This window comes from Mesoplodon densirostris, chromosome 3, assembly GCF_025265405.1.
Source record: "Mesoplodon densirostris isolate mMesDen1 chromosome 3, mMesDen1 primary haplotype, whole genome shotgun sequence".
Classification (NCBI taxonomy): Eukaryota; Metazoa; Chordata; class Mammalia; order Artiodactyla; family Ziphiidae; genus Mesoplodon; species Mesoplodon densirostris.
This window is the reverse complement of record NC_082663.1, coordinates 139,724,214-139,745,397: the sequence shown is the minus strand read 5'-3', so window position 1 is coordinate 139,745,397 and position 21,184 is coordinate 139,724,214. Positions and strand designations below refer to the sequence as shown.

The 21,184-nt window shown below is 47.4% G+C and overlaps 2 protein-coding genes across 2 annotated transcripts in view; both read right to left on the bottom strand.

Moving 5' to 3' along the window:
- AP1M1 (adaptor related protein complex 1 subunit mu 1) overlaps nt 1-1,881 on the bottom strand; it is a 30,033-nt gene extending 28,152 nt beyond the window's left edge. The window contains exon 1 of the mRNA XM_060093815.1: nt 1,693-1,881. Coding sequence (XP_059949798.1) covers nt 1,693-1,734 — 42 coding nt within the window. The 5' untranslated portion in view covers nt 1,735-1,881. The remainder of the gene's footprint in view (nt 1-1,692) is intronic.
- Nucleotides 1,882-4,234: 2,353 nt separating this feature from the next.
- On the bottom strand, nt 4,235-10,039 carry FAM32A (family with sequence similarity 32 member A). Its single transcript, XM_060092125.1, has 4 exons — nt 9,929-10,039; nt 9,697-9,838; nt 5,702-5,755; nt 4,235-5,399 (listed from the first exon to the last, which is right to left on the bottom strand). Exons 1-4 carry the CDS (start codon nt 10,000-10,002, stop codon nt 5,331-5,333), a joined length of 339 nt encoding a protein of 112 aa, XP_059948108.1. The 5' UTR covers nt 10,003-10,039; the 3' UTR covers nt 4,235-5,330.
- Between the last annotated feature and the right edge of the window lie 11,145 nt (nt 10,040-21,184).

Here is a 21,184-nt window from a genome sequence, read left to right as displayed (position 1 = left end):
GCCTGTGGACCATGGGTGGTGCTGAGCCTGTCTGGTGCATCTGCTCAGCGAGTTCACACACTTGCCCTAGGTCATGCAGCTGAGCAGCAGAGACAGGTTTTGAGCTCAGCCCTAACTCCTCAGTCACAGAGCAATGGTCCGCACTGGAATTGGTGCCTACTAGGTGCTCATGAAATGTTTGCTGAAGAAATGAGTGATCTGAGTAGGCAGCCTGTAGGACCTCTGGTGACACAGTGGCCAGGGAGGAAACAAGAACACGTGCTACAAAGACTTGGGGAACACTGCACCCTCCCAGCCCCTGGTGTGCCCTGTGTCTTTCTTTGCCTCCAAGAAGGTTGAAGAAGGGAGCCTAGTACTGGATCTCACTAGCTGTTGACTTTGGGTGGCATCCAAGGCAGGCAACCCACTTAAGGGACTCTGGGAAAGTGCTGGGGGTGGGGAGTGGAGCAGCAAGGGACAGTCACTTCACCCTTCACTCCCTACTGCTTCTGAGCTAACTCCTGCCCACTTCACCTAGGCCCGACACCCGTGTTTTTCTCACTCACTGATGTGGGGCTTGTTTAATATTGTTGGTCCTGTCCTATTCTTGTTACTCCCCAATGCAAGAGGCCAGATACTCGCTTGGCTTCTAGCCGGGATGGATTTGGGGGAAGGCAGCAGGTCACTTCTGAAAAGTTTTGAGATCCCTCCTTTATGAAGCTTTCCCAAAAACCCCTGGGAAAGGCACCCAAGTCCTAGTTATGTCCAATTCCTCCTTCATGTCTCAGCCGGGTTTGTCACTCCCCCTGGGCAGCCCTTCCTGACCCCCAGCAGAGGCTGACTCTCCCTATTATATCATCACTGCTCCACCACTGCAATTTATATTTATTTGTGCTTTTTGAGATCAGTGTCCCTCTCGCTCACCAGATTGTGAGCTCCAGAAGGACAGGGACTGATTCTGGTTTTGCTCCCCAAAGGCAGCCCAAGGCTTAGCACCCTGCCTGGCACTTAGTAGGTGCTCCTCAAATATCAGCTGAATGAACAAATGTTTGTGGGTTCAACTCCTAGACCTGCCACTTCTCTGTGACCGGTGTGACCTTGGGCAGGTTGCATCGCCTCTCTGTGCCTCAGTTTCTCCCTCTGTTAAATGGCACTCCCACCACCCACTTCACCTGACCCTTGTAACTCAATGTCACAGTGAACGTTAATAAATCCCTACGGGGACTGGCACAGAAAAATCGCTGAATAAACATAAGCTGCTGCGCTCCCAGAGGGCGGGACTGGCCCGAGGGCACATTGTCCCCGCCAACGCCTCACCACCTCTGGTCAAGGGTCGTGCAGCCCCTCAGCGCCAGGCCTGGCTTCCAAGCGGGCTGCGGCCCGCGCTCCCCGTGGCCTCGGGTTCCCCGCGGCCCCCACGGAGGCCTGGGCCGCCAGCCCCCAGGGGTGGGGGATGAGGGTCTTGCAGCCGGCTACCTGGCAACGGCGGCAGCCCACTGCGTTACCTAGCGACGAGGCAGGGCTAAGGCGGATCTAAGACCCCTTCCTGAATACTTAGCAACAGCGTTGAGGCCTCAGGTGCGGCTAAACGGCTTCCTTGCCTAAGACCAGGATGGCTCCCATTGGCCGGTTAACTAGCAACAGGGTGGGTCCCCATGGGGCGAGGCCCCCGCCAGTTGCCTGGCAACGCGGAAGGTGGGGCGCCCTCGGTACCTTGCCCTTCAGGTCCAGCACGTAGACGGCACTGGCGGACATGGCGGCTGCGGAAAGCCTCGGCACTGGCCGAGGGCGGCGGCGACAGCGGGGACTGCCAGGCGGTGAGCCAGGCCGGGTGCGCCCCGCGACAGTTCGTTTCCACTTCCGGTCCGGGGAGCCGCGCGCGGACCGTTATGTCCGGCCAGGGACGAGCTGCCAAGAATGCGCCGGCGCAGGGCGCAGGGTACGCAGGCGCAGTATGTCCAATGCGCCCCAATTTCCCGCTCCTCCCTCAAGCATCCCGGAAGTAAGCTGAGAGGGGCGGGGCCGGGCCGGGCCGGGCCGATTGAGGCAGGGCACTCTAGCTGCCTGACTGGGCGAAGCCCCTGCAGTTGAAAACCCCACTTTGTGGGCCAAGTTAGGTAAGAGATCCTGGTGGTTGAACCCACCTGGGGCCCAGTCGTATGGAACTCATAGCCTGGTGGGGAAGTCGAAAACAAATATACAGTCACCAATTGTGATACCCTTTATAGGGAGGGGTAAGGTGGTGGTTACTTGGAAAGAAGTTAAACTCTCTGGCAATTGAGCCGTATCAACAGTCAGTTCCTGTCACCTGTCAGTGTCAACGTTTGTCAGTGGACAAGTGTGCCAGTTTATTGCCTGAAATGATCTCCTGAAAGCCACACCCCACTGAACCTAGGCAAAAAGCAGGTGATTTATTTCTGTAGTTAGTGGTCACTGTGGGTAATGCAAACTGTGACCCCAATTGATCTAATTGAATTATATCTCATTTGCTTTTATGAATACTCGGCCTTTGGAGAAATGTCTGTATTCTGTCCCAATGAACCATCACAGTGCCCCGGGCCCAGTCCTGCAATATCAGAACCATTTACCCAGGCTGCTTGCCTCTTTTTTTGTGTGTTTTTGTTTTTGCGGTACGCGGGCCTCTCACTGCCGTGGCCTCTCCCGTTGAGGAGCACAGGCTCCGGGCGTGCAGGCCCAGCGGCCATGGCTCACGGGCCCAGCCGCTCTGCGGCATGTGGGATCCTCCCGGACCGGCGCACGAACCCGCGTCCCCTGCATCGGCAGGCGGACTCTCAACCACTGCGCCACCAAGGAAGCCCTGCCTCTCTCTTATATTTTATCTTCTCTACTACCTCCACTTGGGGTTTTCAAAGATAGTTTTTGCAACTCTGTGGTTACATATCCTCTACTTGGGGTAGAGATGTAAGTGCAAGAAAATCCAGAGAAGAAAACTGGAATCTTTAAAGGTTATCAAGTGAATCCTGGGCTGGAAGAATTCTTCCACAAAGCAGCCAACTGAGGCTTTTTGACACCAACTCTCTCTTAAGAAATCCTACCATGCCTAGCCTCATACCTTGCCCAATTTATTGCAGTGTTTTAGAAAAACATGTCTTTTTTCTAACTACAAAACTGTACATCTCACTGAAGAAAAACTGAGGAAATGCCAAAAAGCGTAAGGCTAAAAGAAAAGCCACCCAGGAGAGGCAACTCTCCATTATGGAGGATTTCTTTTCAGGCTTGCTGTGGGCATTTTAGATGTTTAATACAGTATCGGGGGGCTAGGAGGACAAAAGTCTTTTGAGGAAACAAAGACTTCCAAGTGCCGAGAGTACCGTCACAGTAAACAGTTTACACATAAATTACTTCTAACCTCCTTTTCTCCATATGTGGAGGAAGGAATTTGAATCATATCTGAATTTCATTCTTGGCACTTAATGTATAAGTCAGATTTGACCTCTGTGACATCTCAGAAAAGACCATACTGATTGTGCTAGACCAGAGTTTTTCAAACTTTGCTGCATCCTGGGGTCACCTGGGGAGCTCTGAAAAACCTCATGACAGAACCCCACCCCAGGCAGCATCAGTGGTTCTTAATGCTCCCCAGGAGAGCCTAACATACAGATTTTGAGAGCCACTGTGGTAGACTATAAGTGATGGCCCTCAATAAACCACATCTTCTGGTGTCCGTGCCGTGTAATTCCCTCCCAGAGTGGGTTTGGCAATGACTTGTGTTGGCGATGGAAAAGGGAGATTCTGGAGGACGTTCTGGCCCCAGGCAAGTCAATGTAACTTACACATGAACTAAACTACACCTCATGGAGCAGAACCATCCAGCTAAGCATGGTCAATACACAGAATTGTGAGAGAGAAATTCCACTGTTTTCACTCAGTTTTGGAGTGATCTGATGGGCAGGGAGAATTGGAATAGCTGTCTTCCCCACTACTGAAGGAGGTTTTTCACAGTGCCCCCGCATCATGCTCACAGACCCCAACTGCTGACTCATGGATGGCAAAGGCCTGAAAGTGCCTTTCTACCAGTCAGTGGGGGAATCCACGGCAAGAAGCCATGCTAACGAGAGAGTATGTCACCTCCTTTAGGTAGGTTGCAAACCCCAGGTGGAAACACATGTCATCTAGTTTTCTCCAAATTGAGGGAGAATAGTTGTTTGGTGGTGCACACATTCTTTGTGTGTGATAATCCTAAAGGCAGTGTTTCTAGTGGTAGTCAAACAGCCTGTAATTATGACACTCAGACTCATAGTTAATAACTTTTGTTTTATTCTGCATTTCACATATGACAGTCCCAAACCCAACACATGGTTTTGTTTTCTGCCTTTCTTATTCTCTCAGCGTCTATGTCAACACATTTTTTCCCAACAGCATATGCAATCTGATCCTTATCCGGTGGGTATACAGAGGCCCTCAAAGATCCTGGCTCTCCAGCACGGGAACCTGAGTCCTTCCTTTCGACTACACTCACGTCTGTCTGTGCTAGGGGTCTGCCTCAGTCCCATCACCCTCGAGGCGTCCTTAGGCCAGTAACGCCAAACATGTTATGTGCCAACTCTGAATAAATACGGGGGGCTGCTTGGAGCCCAGGGTTGAAGGTAAGATGGCAGGCTGTGTCTGGGTTCCATTACAAAGAATGCTGTGCTTGACTGGCGATGCCTGTCATGGCAACACCCACTAGACATGTCTGGAATGGGGATATTGGGAGAAGAGGATACATGCTGGCCACAGGTTTAGAAAGGGACAAGGTGTACGTTCCGTCCTTGCCTTAGGTGGTTGTTCTGTTTCCCAGGCTGTGTTGTCTCACTGGCCAGGAGGCTGAGGGGGCAGACTGAAGACCATAGCTGCAAGTGGCTTCCCCAACCCCTGGATGGGAGAGCATAAGCCCCAATCTAGAGGGAGCTTGGAAGGGCAGCCTGTGCAGGGCCCTACAGGGGTGTACATGCTGCAAGCCACGCTGGCATTAGCTCCTTGTCCTCTGGAGTCAGTTTCATCCAGGCAAAGCCAGCTGGCTGGCTGTCAAAGAGTCAGATACAACTCGGGGGTAAAACCACTTTTCCATGGCACTTACACAGAAATAACCTTAATCTCTGGATACACTTTCCAAACTAAAAATGTTTCTCTTCTATGTGCTACTGAGAAATCAAAATAGAGTAAAAGGACGGTCTTATTTTAATCAAGTTCCAGAATGAGGACATACAGCTTTGAAAAGCACTGTCTCAGCAGATGATGCAAGGATGTGTGTAAAAGAATGTTTCTAGAAAATACCAAAGGCACCAAATATAACCCCAACTTTGCCTTCTGCTTCTTCTTGATGCCACTCCATACCCCAGGAGGGGAGGCTACTTTGTCCAGCTGACTTTGGGAATGTCATAGTGCTCCGTGAGTGTGTCCAGGTGTCTGTTGAAGTCCTGGGGAAGCCGAGGAGAAAGCCCATGTCAACACAGACCCAAGCAGGGCACTAGGGATATGCAGCACTGCCCACTCCCACTTCTCCACATCCTGTCTCTCCTCAGTGAGCCCCTTCCTCTCAAAGCCACTCTGCCAGGCATTATAGATGCCTGAACCCTGGCCTTGCCCTTATATGACCCTGGGGAGGCTGGGTAAAGCCCCTCCCCGCCAACACTCCAATGGCTCCTCTACCAGGCTCCTAGCCTCTGGGCCCAGCCTGGTCCCTACATGGCTCAGTCTCCCCCACCAGCACGTGACTTACCTCTACTCTCTGCTTGTGGGTTTTGGATGCTTTCTTCAGGATCCTTTCCATTTGCTGAAGAGAGGAGAGAAATGGAGGTGAGTCACATGCCTGATGCAGCCCAGGCCAGCACACGATGGAAGATCAGAGCCCCCAGCCAGCCTGGCTCTCACACTTAGAATGGCTGGAGGTCTCAGGGTGAACACCTCGCCCCTCCCTCAACTCCACTCAGGTGGGTCCAGCAGGGATGCCTGACCATAACACACCCCAGTGGGAACTCACATCAGCTGCCCTTTGGTCTGAGTGGCGGGAAACGTCCTAGCACTGACTTAAGGAGAGACACTCTGCTGGGAGCTGTACATGTGCTTCCTGCATCCTTGGGCAACTGACTGCATTCCCAGTTTGCAGAAAAAGAAAGCCTCAGAAGGGGTCTGAGGAAGGATGATAAATGAGGAAGGTAAAGAGCCTGACACAAAGAAGGTGCTTGAGTGACAGTACACAGCGCCAAGAGGGTTACGAGATCCAGATCGCCTGGACAAGTATGATGCTGGAACACGCACCCTGTACCACCACGACCTACCCTCATGCTTAACACCAATTATACCTGGTATGAGGTGAGAGCATGGGATGCAGAGCCACGCAGACCTGGGGCCGCACCGGGCTCTACACTTACTAGCTGGGTGACTGTGGACGACTCACTTTGGTGGCCGCCCCCACCATGAACTGAGCTGCCTGGTACTGGTGCCCTGGTGCAGTCCTCTGTCGCACTAACCCTGGGTTGGTCCTGTGGCACGGTTTACTTAACAGAATGCAATGCCAGTGCTGGGCTGAAGCTGTAAGGAGACCTAGCAGGTTTTGCCTTGTGTTCTTGGAAGCTAGCCTCCCTTCGGGAAGTCTGATGACCTTGCTGCAAAGAAAGGACCTGGAGAATGAGATGACATGTGGGGAGGGAGGCCATGGAGGAGCAATGAGGCACCAGACATGTGATGGTGAAGCCATCTTGGATTTCCAGCCCAGATGGGCCTCCAGCCCCAGCTGCCATCTGACTGCACCAGGTTCCAAGGGAGGCCAGCAGAACCACCCAGCTAAGCCCAGGCAACCCACAAAAGCATGAGATATACTGTAGACTGCCCGCTGGCTGCCCCTCCCTTTCCCTCCTCTTCTCCTTTGCTGCCTCTTCATCTCCCTCTATGTCCAGTCAGCTCCCACCTGGCTGACACTCCCTCTCCCTCTGAAGTACCTGCCTTGTCCATCCCTGCCCCTTCCTGCTGCTGTGAGCCCACGTGACGGCCGTGTCTCCTCACAAGAGGCCACACTGACTTGACCAGCTGTCACCAATGCCAGGCACTTTGGGGGGCTCTGCCCTCCCTCTTCTCACTCCACGCACCAAGTTCAGAGGGTGTCACGGGTGCTGTTGCAAACCCCACTTCACAGACAAGAGAAAATGAGGACCAGAGTACACAGTGGGTGATGGGGCTGGAAATGCCAAGCTCTGATCCTTTCCACCAGGCTGGAGCCCTCCTTCCAGGAGCTGTCCAGCCTATAAAGCCCACTGTGCTCAATCCAACACTCTTCCACAAGGGAATCTGCATTTCCCAACTGTACTTCGCTTTGTCCACACCTGCTCCCTTCTCTCTCATCCATCTCATATACCTCCCTCTCTTCCCCTCTCTTTCTCTCTCTCTTCCTACCCCCCTCTTTCCTTCCGCTGGGTCAAACAAAACCCTCAGGAGTATTTCTAATATTCATTGCCAACAATGAAAACTTCACCTTGACCTTCTACCCTCCAGCTAGAGGCCCATTTCTCCATTCCCTTTGACAGCAAATCTCCCAAGACTTATTTCTAATCCTTGTCTCCATCTCTGCCTTTCCCTGCCCCAACTTGGATCCACTCTAATCAGCCTTTCCTCCTTCTCATACCAAATGCCAACTAAGGGCTCTGAGTGCTCACCCGCCTAGACCTCCTGCCAGCATATGACACAGTTGATCATGTCTTCCTTTTTTTTTTTTTTTTTTTTTGCGGTACGCGGGCCTCTCACTGTTGTGGCCTCTCCCATTGCGGAGCACAGGCTCCGGCCGCGCAGGCTCAGCGGCCATGGCTCACGGGCCCAGCCACTCCGCGGCATGTGGGATCTTTCCGAACCGGGGCACGAACCCCTGTCCCCTGCATCGGCAGGCGGACTCTCAACCACTGCGCCACCAGGGAAGCCCATGTCTTCCTTCTTGAAGCACTTTCTCCACTTGGCTCCTAAGGACACCCTCTCTCCTGGTATCCCTCTGTCCTGTGCTCCTTTGCAATTTCTTTTCTGCCACCCTCTGATCACCAGGGGTCAGATCCTAGACCTCCTCTGTCACTATCCCTCCTCAAAGGATCTCATGCAGTCCCCAGAGCAATTCCCAAATGTTTATCTGGGCCCAGACCTTTCCTCTAAACTGCAGATTCAGGTATCGAACTGTCCATGAGAATTCTCCACTTGGGTTTCTAACAGGCACCTCAAATTTAACTTCTAAAACGAAGATCTTGATCCCCCCACTTTAGAAACCTGCTTTACTTACAGTCCTTCCTGTTTCAGTAAAACAGCACCTTCATTCACCCAGCTTCTCCCACCAAAAATCTTGGTCATCCTTGATTCTTCTTTCCCAGCCCACACCCAACCCATCAGCTAATCTGGCTGTTCTTCCTTCAAAACCTATCCCCAACCCGATACATTCCATCACCTCCACTATTGCTGCCCTACTCTGAGGGGCCATTATTAGTCACTCTGATGGTTGCATGAGCCTCTCCCCCTCTCCACCCCAACTCCAGCAGTAAAATCCCAGCCCTGCTTCTGACTATAACCTTAAGGAACGGGCTTAAGTGCATTCACTTGTTAAATCCTCACTACCTATGAGATTGGAACTTGAGTCCCACTTTACAGATGAAGAAATTAAGGTGTGGGAGGTGAGCCAACTTGTCCAGAGTTACACCACCAACAGTGGTAGAGACAGAATGGGACGCAGGACTGTCGTGTCAAAGCCAGTGAGCCTCTCTCTCTCTCTCTCTCTCCTTTTTCTCTCCTATGACTCAATTAGGCCTGGGAGTAATGAGTTAACTTTTTCCTGATGTTACTGGACCAAATCACCAAGACCACCATTAGCGTTTCTCAGCCTGGGCACTACTGACATTTTGGGCCAGATCAATCTTTGCTCTGGGGGACACTGTCTCAAGCACTTCAGGATGTTGAGCAGCATCCCTGCCCACCCCCGCCCCACCCAAGTTGTAACAAACAAAAATGTCTCTAAACATTGCCCAATGTCTTCTTGGGGGTGGAGGTGGGGGACAAAATGGCCCCCAGTTGAGAACCACTGACCTAGACTGATTATTCCCCCCAAACATAATGGGCTGAACGTATCTATGCTACGCTGACCTCTCCTACCCTTCGCCACCCAAATTTATTAAGTATTTAATATTAAGAGAAATCATTTTTCAGGGCCTGAAAATACAACGTATTTGAAGCCGCCAAGGTCGTCATGGGAACACTTCGTGGTGACCTACAGCAGTGAGTATGCCCATTTAATGTCAACAGCTAACATCCATTGAGCACTGACTTTATGCCAGACTGGGTGCCATTTGCCCGCGTTACCTCATCCAAAGTTCCCATCCCTCTTAGGAGAAAGCATGATCCTGACCCCTACATATGTGGAAACTGAGGCATCAAGAGGTGAGTCACCGACCAGTGTTACGGGTCAAACGAGCGACAGCGCTGGAATCCAAAGCCGGGTCTCTAGCTCTCCCCTCTGCGGTCCAATCCGGCCAGAAGACCTTCTTGTCCTCGGAGCTCCCCCACCGTGGACTCTTCCTCCCTCACTCACGCAGCATCTTCTCCCCGGAATTAAGGTCCTCACTGACCGCTTGCCCTCCCCGGAGCGTTCTGGGGTAGACCCCGGTTACGGGTCTCCGGGTCCTGCCTCTGAATCCACCCCAGGAGACCCAGGCCAGCGATGCGGGGCATCCCTAGGCTTCCCACCCGCCTTACCCGCTTCTCCTGCATCTTCTCGAAGGCCGCCTGGGCCGGTGTCCGCTTGTCCAGGCCGCGCCGCTTCTCCTCCTCGTTCTTTTTGCTTGTTCCCATCGCTTCCAGCAGTTTCGCCTTGTCTTTGTCCTTCTTTTTCTTCTTCCTGGGAGGGGAGACGGGGTAACGGCGGGTCAGAGGGCAACGCTCCGGGGTCTCAGGAAGAGGCTCAAAGGGACAGCCTCTCGGGACTCACCGCTTAGTCACTCCGAGCTCTGCCACGCCTTTCAGCTTCAGGGGCGCCTTCTGGACCTGCTCGTAGGCCTCCATGGCGCTCGGCTGACGTCCGGAACGTAAAAAGGCCACCCTTCCCGATTTTCACCCGAACGCCCGCCTTCCTTCGTTTTGATTGGCCGATCTAGGCTGTGCGCATGCGTAGTTGCATCTGGACGTGGGCCACACTTCCGGGTTCAGGGCCGGACTTGGAGCGTCAAGCGCGTCCCCAGCTTCTGCATCCTGTTTCCTGCCACACTTCCGGCTTTGACCCCCACTTCCAATTTCCCCCGCCCTGGGCACCTAGACCTTGGAAGACTTTTTGACAAAGCATCGGTTTCCTAAAACCCAACGTTTTATTGAGTGTTTTACGCGTATTTGAATGTTCTGTTCTCCTTTATTGCCATATTTTGAGGGTTCAATAGATAACCCAATTTTGTAAGCCTAATAAGTACTCCTTAGTTTTTCAGCTTTGGGTAAATGACGGTAGTATGTGAAATATATGTTCGTGGTATTTAAAATAAAAATCGATTTCATTGAGGTACAATTTATAAACAGTAAAATGCACCCATTTAAATTGTAGCCTTCCACGAGTGTATTGTAGTCACATTTATACACCTATGTAATTGCCTTCAGAATCAAGATAAAGAACACTCCTTCACCCCCAAATTCCTTTGTTCCTCTTTACAGTTAATTCTCCCATCCCTTTCCCCAGGCAACTCCAAATTTGTTTTCTCTCACTATAGGTCATAATGGTCTTTTTTTTTTTTTAAGTTTCATATAGGTGGAATCATAAAACGTGTTCTCTTGAGTTAGAGTACTTGCACTGGGCATACTGTGTTTGAGATTCTTCCTGTTGTTGGGTATAACAGTACTGCATTTTTATTGGTAAGTGTTATTCCATTGTAACTGAGTAGGACCCTTCCTGGAACACACTCTCCCCCACCCACTCACCCACCATGTCTTCTGCCTGCCTCTCGTTTGTAGAAGAGCTTTAGCCTCCTAGGCTGTCCCCAAGTTCCAAAGTGTAAATTTAATCTGAGGAGTGAGACAATGCAGAAAGAAAGGAAGACAAAGTAATAATAGTTTAGCCATTAAACAAAGTCAAGGGGACTTGCTTGGTGGGCCAGTGGCTAAGACTCTGTGCTCCCAATGCAGGGAGCCTGGATTCAATCCCTGGTTGGGGAACTAGATCCCGCATGCATGCCGCAACTAAGAGTCCACATGCCGCTACTAAGACCCAGCGTAGCCAAATAAATAAATAAATACTTAAAAAACAAAAACAAAGTCAAGGACATTCAGTTCCTCCTCAAGGGCTACAGATAATATTCTGAGCCATACCCTTTGAGGGTTTCCCCACCAGGTAGAAGAAGTTAACTGTATGCTGACCACAAGCACATAGATCCCAGACCTGTTGGAACCAGAAGATTGATGATGTTGACTCCCAATTGCCTCATGACCAAACAATCAGAAGAAGGCCCATGAGCTGGTCACATACCCCACAATCCCCCTTCCTCACACTGTCATTAAAAATCTTTCCATGAAAGTCTTCAGGGAGTTCAGGCCTTTTAAGCACTAGCCACCTGGACTCCTTGCTTGGCACCCTGCGATAAACGCTACACTTTCCTTCACCACAATCCAGTGTCAGTAGATTGGCTTTACTGCACAGAAGCAAGCAGACCCAAGTTTGGTTTGGTAACAACATTAAATATAAATGTATTCAACTTGCTTATCCACTCACCCGTGGATAGATATCTGGGTTGTTTCCAGTTTGTGGCTATAATGAATAGAGCTTCTGTGAACATAGTATATATCTTTGTATGGACATATTTCTCATTTCTCTTGGGCTCACTCCAGATGCCTTTGCTTCTTGAGGTAGAATTGTAGCAAGATTTGGTTTTCCTCAGAATAAAATGTTGATTCTCAGCCACTCTGGCTTTGAGGCTGTGATAAGAGAAAATAGTTGCAGAAGGTGTACCAAAAAACCTGATCTAATAGTGTCATAACACTTGGGACTCCAGTGAGTTGGGCTTTTAATTCCCTGATATCACAAGTAATTTGTTTGTTGAATAAGCAGAACTATTGTCATAACAAAACCACAGTTCTATCTTTGTTTCCTTCCATTCTTTTAAACATTATATTTTTCATTGTGGATCATCTTCCTCTGCCCTGGATGAAAATGCTGCCAGCCCCATGGCTCTCCTCTCATTTTTTCATGTGACATAGAGGAAACTCACTTTATGTAGTAAATAAGCCTCAATTCAATAAATGGAAAGACCTCAAATGGAGTCACTTATACTAAGTGCCACATCACCAAACTGAGACTTAATTACAGTTTTGGCTTTTCCAGAAATGGAATCTCAACTAGTCAATCAGAAATTACCTGGTCAGCACTAGTTAGGTCATCTGCCTGATAGACTCCTACCATCCCCTAAAGAAAACTAACCTTGCAATAACCAACCAGGTAAATAGCATAAAACATAAAACTTACCATTGTAACCACTTTAAATTGTACAACTCATCAACATTAAATGCATTCACAATGCTGTGTATCTATTTTTTTCAGATTACAAAAGATATACAAACATTAAGTGTGGAATACGTAATAGAAAAAAAATACAGAGAAACCCAAAGAAGACAGTAGAAATCACTCCCGTCCAGAAAAAAAAAATGTTAGTGTTTTGATTTCTTCATTTCAGTCTATTATTATTTATAATTTTAAAAAATAAAAATGGGATCTTATTCTATACTTGCTTTGTCACTGACCCTTGCCCCATCAGACTACTGTGACTGCTTTCATGTACTGAGTTAAAAATTTTATCATTGGATTTTTAACACTGAGAGAAACAGGGAAGGACCCCAAAATCTCCCATAATCTTCTGCTGACATTAAGATATATGTATAAATCCACATGTTCCGTGTAAGAAAACCACACAGTAAAAAAAAGGTTAAAAGAAAGAAAGAAAAAGGAAAACAAAAAAGTAGAAGCTTCCCTTCCCACCTCCTTCCAAAGCGATTAACAAGTTCATTTTGATTTTTTGCAGCACAAAATGTGTATATGCCAACATATATATATATATATATATATACATACATACATATATATACATATATATATCTTTGCGATGTTCTTTTATTTCTGCCTTCAGCTTTTCACTTATCAAAATGTCTTGAAGCTCTTTACAAGACAGCAGGTACACTTCCACCCCACCTTCCTCAAAGCTGGATGTCCTATGGCTGAGTGAAGCCCTCCCCAACCAATGACCATCTAGGTGCCCACAAATTTTATCTGAATTTTGCAAGTGGCCTGAATCTGTAGCAGTGGAATTGCTGAGTCCAAGAGTATGTGCATTTGTGCATTTAAATTTGGACTGCTGTTGCCCAAATTGTGCCAGGGACCTTTTTTGGAGGGCATTATGGGGGTGGAGGAGAGAGAAGAGAGAAGCAAGCGCTCCCAAATCTAGAGGGGGTCGACAAAGGAGGGCACGATGCCTGCCTTTTCCCATTCTACCTGCAGGGGGCAGCAAATGACTGCTCAATTCTCCAGCCATAGGCTCAACCTTTTGCGAACCGGAATTGATGAGATCGCCAAGAAAGGAGTGGATGTAAATATATATATAACAGATTCACTTTGTTGTACTCCTGAAAGTAACATAATATTGTAAATCAACTGTACCCCAATACAAATTTTAAAAAAAGAAAAAGAAAGAAGGGGCTTCCCTGTGCCAGTGAATGGGGCGACCAAGTGGCGCCAGCTTACTTGTGGGGCTGTCCACGACAGAATGAACTCCGCAGGGAGGGACAGGACAGATTCAGGTGTGGAAATCTGTCCTCTCCAAGCCAACCCAGCAGCCTTGGAGCTCCTTTTTGGCACTTCCAAGGCTGTGTGCCCTGGAGCAAGTGGTCTGACCTCTCTGAGCTTCTCTTTCCTCTTTTATAAAATGGGAGTGATGATGATGATAACAATAACAGCTAATACTTTATATGGACTCATATGGAGATCATCTAATTTACTTTCACAGCCACCCTATTATGTAAACCATCCTGATTTTATAGGTCGGGAAACTGAGACACAGACATAATCCAATGCACACTGAGTAGTGTTTGATCCTTGCTTTTGTCAACCACTATGAGGCCATCCACTCAAATTAGATGTGTCACTGTTTTATAAACCTTAAGAAAGTGTTTTTCAACCTTCCCCCCCCTTATTCCCCCCTAAAGAGACCATTTTAATTTAATTTAATTAGAGAAGTTAAATGCTGATAAATAAGATTTTGCCAGGGAGGGTTAAGCTTTGGAGGGCCACAAACCACTGAAATATCTAAGATTTTTTTGTCACCTCCTTCCCCCAAACCAATTTTCACCCCCTTGGGGGCAGTATTACCCCCACTGATAATTTGTGTTCTAAGAGGGAAAATGTGACAAGTGAACTATGACACAATGCTTTTGATCCCTTAAAATTTTTATTTTATATCCTTTTAAAGAGTCTTGAGATTTTCATTATATGCTACTGCTGTGTATACATACAAAGAAAACCAGTAAATCAGTTAAGGCTTCCTAAATGTCTGCATATTCAGAGTATACTTTTCAAAGTCACTTTCCAACTCTAGGTTGTCAATGCCTGTGCTTTATCATGTGACATCTCCCTCTGTGCCATCAAGGACTCCCATAAGGAGCATTTCTTAAGACAATCCACACTGTTTCCAAAGAATAGGGTATGGAAAGGGAAAAAACATAGGGTATGGTGGGAAAACATGGGACATATCGCCTTCCAAGTGATCAAAGTCAATGTTGTTGGTGACATGGCATAGCTCCTGGTATGATGTGATGATGAAACTGAGCAGGACTCTGCAGGGCCTTCCTGGGGACACACCCCATGTCCTCCACCTCTTGTTTGTAGACAAGCTTTAGCCTCCGACGCCTTCCCCAAGTTCCAAAGAGCAAACTTAATCAGAGAAGTGAGAAGATGCAGAAACAAAAGAAAACAGTCAAGTGAGACAAAGTAATAATAGTTTAGCCATTAAACAAAGTAAGGGACCATTGGTTCCTCCTCAAGGTCTATAGATAATATTCTGAGCCATATCCTTGAGTTGTTTTGCAGATACCAAAACCCCTACCAGATGGAAGACGTTAACTGCATGCTGACCACCAGCACATAGACCCCAGACCGCTTGGAACCAGAAGGTTGATGATTGAGATTCCCCAACTACCACCCTGCTACCGCACCACCAACCAATCAAAAGGACATACACAAGCTGATCCCGCACCCTATGACCCTCTCCCTCACCTTGCCTTTAAAAACACTTCCCTGAAAGCCATCCGGGAGTTCAGGTCTTTTGAGCATGAGCTGCCCATTCTTGTTTGGCCCTGCATTGGGCACCTTGCAAAAAACACTGAACTTTCCTTCAGCAAGACCTGGTGTCAGTAGATTGGGTTTGCTGCATGCAGGCAAGCAGACCCAAGTTTGGTTCAATTACAATGAAGAAGGGCAAATGAGGTGTTTCCTGTTTGGGGCTATTATGAATAAAATAGCCATTATAGGTTTTTGTGTGAATATAAGTTTTCATTTCTCTGGGGGTTGCCCATGAGTGCAAGTGCTGGGTCGTATGGTAGTTGCATGTATTTTATTTATTTTATTTTATTGTGGTAAGAACACTTAACTTGAGATCTACCCTTTCAACAAAGTGTATACTACATTATTGCTGGCTAGAGATACAATGTTGTCCAGCAGATCTCTGGAGCTTATTCATCTTGCATGATTGAAACATTATGCCTATTGATTAGTACGTCTCATTTCCTCCCTCAAGTCCCTGCCAACCATTTCTACTCTCTGCTTCCAAGAATTTATTTTAGATATCTCATATAAGTGGAATCATGCAGTGTTTGTCTTTCTGTGACCGGTTTATTTCACTTAGCAAACATCCTCAAAGTTCAACCATGTTGTCACATATTGCAGAATTTCCTTCTTTTTACAGGTTGAATAATATTGCATTGTTTATATATATACCACATCTTTATCCATTCATTCATCGATGGACTTTCAGGCTGTTTCCATATTGTGGGCACTGTGAACAGTGTTACAGTGGACATAAGAATGCTAACATCTCTTCAAGGTCCTGATTTACCTTCTTTTGGATGTATACCCAGAAGTGGGATTGCTGGATCATATGGTAGCTCTATTTTTAATTTTTGAGGAACCTCCATACTGTTTTCCACAGAGGCTGCACCATTTTGCATTCCTACCCACAGTGTGCAAGTGTTCCAATTTCTCCACATCCTTGCCAACACTTGTTTTTTGTGTTTATTTTGTTTTGTTTTGTTTTTGCAGATGTGAAGTGATATCTCATTGTGTGGGTTTTTTTTTGGTTTTTTTTTTTTTTTTTGCGGTACGCGGGCCTCTCACTGTTGTGGCCTCTCCCGTTGCGGAGAACAGGCTCCAGACACGCAGGATCAGCAGCCATGGCTCACGGGCCTAGCCGCTCCGCGGCACGTGGGATCTTCCCGGACCCCGTGTCCCCTGCATCGGCAGGTGGACTCTCAACCACTGTGCCACCAGGGAAGCCCTCATTGTGGTTTTGATTTGCATTTCCCTGATGATTAGTGACATGCAGTATTGTTGATTCTGGGTTCTACAGCCTATATTATTATTGGATTTTTTTTTTTTTTGGCTGTGTTGGGTCTTCTTTGCTGCACGTGGGTTTTCTCTAGTTGAGGAGAGCGGGGACTACTTTTCTTGCCGTGCACAGGTTTCTCATGGCAATGGCTTCTCTTGTTGCAGAGCACGGGCTCTAGGCACACAGTCTTCAGTAGTTGCAGCACACGGGCTCAGTAGTTGTGGCTCACAGGCTCTAGAGCGCAGGCTCAGCAGTTGTGGTGCACAGGCTTTGTTGCTCTGTGGTATGTGGGATCTTCCCAGGCCAGGGATCGAACCCGTGTCCCCTGTATTGGCAGGCAGATTCTTAACTACTGTGCCACCAGGGAAGTTCTATAGAATATATTATAGGGGGACTTAAAAAGACCTCCTTGTTCCCCATTGCCTCATAGTTGAAGTCCAGGATATACTATAAGATATTGTTGCATATAGTTTATCATAATAAAGCTGAAATTGATCTATGCCAAGATAAAATTAATTTATTTATACCATGAAAAATGATTTCTTGGAAATGCAAAAAAGAAAAAAATTCCATCATAGGAGCTGGTGTATCAGAGAAGCAGCCTCTAATGGCAGACATGAGCAGCAGCTTAATTAACAGTTGTTAATTAACTTAATCATAGTTAGTGCTTGCTGAGCCCCTACATACAGCACTGGCTGGCTTGCTCTCTCTCAACTGTGTGATGCTTTCTCCAGCCTCAGGGCCTTTGCACTTGCTGTTCCCACTGCCAAGGACTCTCTTCCCACTCAGCTTACTTCCCATTCAGTTCCTTCCAGTCACTACTCATATGTCACCCCAACAGAGGTGCCTTCCCTTCCTAATCTACATAGCTCACCCTCATCTCTATCTCTGCCCTGTTTTATTTTTCTTCTTAGAACTTAGCCCTCCTGACTAATTATGTGTTTATTTGGTTGCTTGCTCACTGGAATGTGAGATCCATGAGATCAGGAGCTCATTTTTTTCACGAATGTATTACCAGGACCTAGGACAGTGCCTGGCACACAGTACATGTTTGATCATTAATTGAACATTAATTAATTGGGGGGGAGTTACATAACCAAATCACAAAGTTTGATGGGGTCAGGCATAGGAATTTGGACTTCAACCATGAGGCAATGGGGAGCAAGGAGGTCTTTAAAAATTAGTTTTGTTATTGTCTTCATTTAAAACATGTATTGACAAGCAATAAAATTCACCCTTTTGTGTACAGTACTATGAGTTTTCACAAATGAATACAGCCATGTCACCAACACTACAATCAAGATATAGAACAGTTCCATCACCCCCCAGCCCCTGGCAACCATTAATTTATTTTCTGTTCCTATAGTCTTGTCTTTTTGAGAATGTCACATAAGTGGATGAAATCATCTAGTAGATGTCTTCTTGACTCACTTGAAAGAAGTGAGGCTTCTTTCACTAAGAGTAATGCATTTGAGATTCATTCACATTGTGCATATCAATAGGTCATTCTTTTTTTTTTTTTTTTTTTTTTTTTTTTTTTGCGGTATGTGGGCCTCTCACTGTTGTGACCTCTCCCGTTGCGGAGCACAGGCTCCGGACGCACAGGCCCAGCGGCCATGGCTCACGGGCCCAGCCGCTCCGCGGCATGTGGGATCTTCCCAGACCGGGGCACGAACCCGTTTCCCCTGCATCGGCAGGCGGACTCTCAACCACTGCGCCACCAGGGAAGCCCTAGGTCATTCTTTTTTATGGCTAAGTAGTATTCTATTGCATGGACAAACCAGTTTGTTTATCCATTCCCCAGGTGAAGGACATTTGTGTTGTTTCCCGTTTTTGAAGGTTATGAATAAGGCTGCTATAAAAATTTATGTACAAAAATTTTTTTTAAAGCTGAAATATAATTCACATACCATAAAAGTCACCCTTTAAAGTGTACAATTCAGTCACATTCAGTACGTTCACAGTGTTGTGTAACCTTCACCACTATTCAATTCCAGAACATTTTCATCACCTCAGAAAGAAACCCCAGGGGCTTCCCTGGTGGCGCAGTGGTTGAGAGTCCACCTGCCGATGCAGGGGACACGGGTTCATGCCCCGGTCCGGGAGGATCCCACATGCCGCGGAGCAGCTGGGCCCATGAGCCATGGCCGCTGAGCCTGCGTGTCTGGAGCCTGTGCTCCGCAACAGGAGAGGCCACAACGGTGAGAGCCCCGCGTAACACCAAAAAAAAAAAAGAAAAGAAAAAAGAACCCCCCTACCCATTAGAAGTCACTCCCCATTCCCCTTCCCTCAGCCTCTGGCAACCGTGTATCTATTTTCTGTCTCTGTGGATTTGCCTGTTCTGGACATTTTATATAAATGGGATCATACAATATGTGACATTTTGTGTCTGGCTTCTTTCACTCAGCATAATGGTTTTGAGCTTCATCCACGTCATAGCATGAATCAGTGCATCATTCCTTGGTATGACTGGATAGTATTCCGTTATATGGATAGACCACAATTTCTTTATCCATTCACCCATTGATGGCCATTTGGGTTGTTTCTACTTTTCTTTCATGTACAAGTTTTTATGTGGACATATATTTTCAATTCTCTTCACCTAGGAGTAAGAATTGCTGGGTCATATGTTAGCTATAAGTTTAACTTTTTAAAGAACTGCCAGACTGTTTCCCAAAGCGGCTGCACCATTTTACATTCCCACCAGCAGTGTATGATGTTTCCAATATCTCCACATCCTGGCTAACACCTGTTATTGTCTGTCTTTTTTAGTATAGCCGTCCTAGTGGGTGTGAAGTGGTATCTCACTGTGGTTTTTGTTTTTTTTTTTGCTGTACGCGGGCCTCTCACTGCTGTGGCCTCTCCCGTTGCGGAGCACAGGCTCCGGACACACAGGCTCCGCGGCCATGGCTCGCGGGCCCAGCCGCTCCGCGGCATGTGGGATCTTCCGGGATCGGGGCACGAACCCGTGTCCCCTGCATCGGCAGGCGGACTCTCAACCACTGCGCCACCAGGGAAGCCCCGTCACTGTGGTTTTGATTTCCATTTACCTAATTACTAGTGATGTCGAGCATCTTTTCACGTGCTTACTGGCCATTTGTATATCTTTTTTGGAGAGATGTCTATTCAAATCCTTTACCCATTTTGTTTTGTTTTAATAGACTTTGGTTTTAGAGAAGTTTCAGGTTCACAGCAAAATTGAGAAGAGGGTATTCAGAGTTTTCCCTTACATCTCCTGCCCCACTAATGCACAGCCTCCCCAGATATCAACATCCCCCACCAGAGTGGCGCATTTGTCACAGGTGATGAACCTACATTGACCCATCATCAGCCAGAGTCCATAGTTTAATTAGAACTTACTCTTCATGTTGTACATTCTGTGGGTTTGGACAAATGTATAACGATGCATAGCCATTGTTATAGTATCATACAGAGTAGTTTTACTGCCCTAAAAATCCTCTGTGTTTCACCTATTCATCCCTCCCTCCCCCCAACATTTGCCCATTTTTTTCTTGGGTTATTTGTCTTTTTGTTGTAAACTTCTAATAGTTCTGTATATAGCTTGGAGACTAGTCCCTTACCAGTTATATGATTTGCAAATATTGTCTCTATTTTGTGGACACATACAGGTTTTTGTGTGCACATAGGTTTTCATTTCCCCTGGACAAATACCCAGGAGTGGGATTGCTGAGTCATGTGTAAGTGTGTGTTTAACTTTATAAAAAACTGCCAACCTATTTTCCATAGTGGCTGTACCATTTTGCGTCACACCCTCAATGTATAAGAGTTCCAGTTGCTCCATATCTTTGTCAACACTTGGTGTTGTCAGTTTTTTTCCCCAAAAAAATTACCTTCAGGGGGGTCTTTAAAGCTTGATCATAGTCATATTTTACAAGATGGCTTCACACACTGGGGCAAAGTATGGAAGCTGAGGCAGGGGCCAGAGGAGTCTTGTGGGAGGAACTGCAATGGTCCAGGCCAGGGAGAGTGGGGATGAGGGAAGGGGAAGACTCAAGAGTGATTCGGGGGGCCTGGGGTACGGGGCTGGAACTGGCTGAGCAGGAGAGGAAAGTGGAAGGAGGCCAGATCCAGAGTGAGCAGGGCAGGGAGTGCCAGGCTGGGAACTCTCAACTCCCAGATTTTCTGCCCAAGAGGATTCTGAGTCTTAATAAGGTTGGGAGCTGCTACATTGTATTTACCCCTTGAGGATGTATGGTGCACATTAACATATTAAAGCCTCTGACAAGTCCTGCAATAAAGAACTCTGGCGTTATTTAACCCAAACTTAGACATTGGATTGCTCTTCTCAAGCCATAGCATCATCCTCATCATCATCTCCAATGCATACCTCATCTAGCTTGTTTACCATAATGTGCCTAGAGCTTGCTTGTATCCAGTGGTCAAATATTCTTTGGGGGGTTGTATTTTTTGGGGGTTGTATTAATGACCTCATTAGATCTTCAGAACAACTCTATGAGGTAGGTACTAATATAATTTCTAACTTACAAACAAGGCTCAGAGAGGCCAGATGACTTGCCTAAGGTTACACAACTAGTGGCTAAAGAGCTGGAATTTGACCTGGGGTGTGCTGGCAGCCTCTCCACCACCCTGCCCATCTCTCAAAG

Bases quoted from the DNA above. Each gene is read 5' to 3' on its own strand.
- FAM32A (XM_060092125.1), bottom strand. From the start codon at position 10,002: ATGGAGGCCTACGAGCAGGTCCAGAAGGCGCCCCTGAAGCTGAAAGGC. The intron at 9,839-9,928 runs GTGAGTCCCGAG...CTCCCCTCCCAG, and splicing joins GAGCTCGGAGTGACTAAGCG to GAAGAAGAAAAAGAAGGACA. The intron at 5,400-5,701 runs GTAAGTCACGTG...CGGCTTCCCCAG, and splicing joins CCCACAAGCAGAGAGTAGAG to GACTTCAACAGACACCTGGA.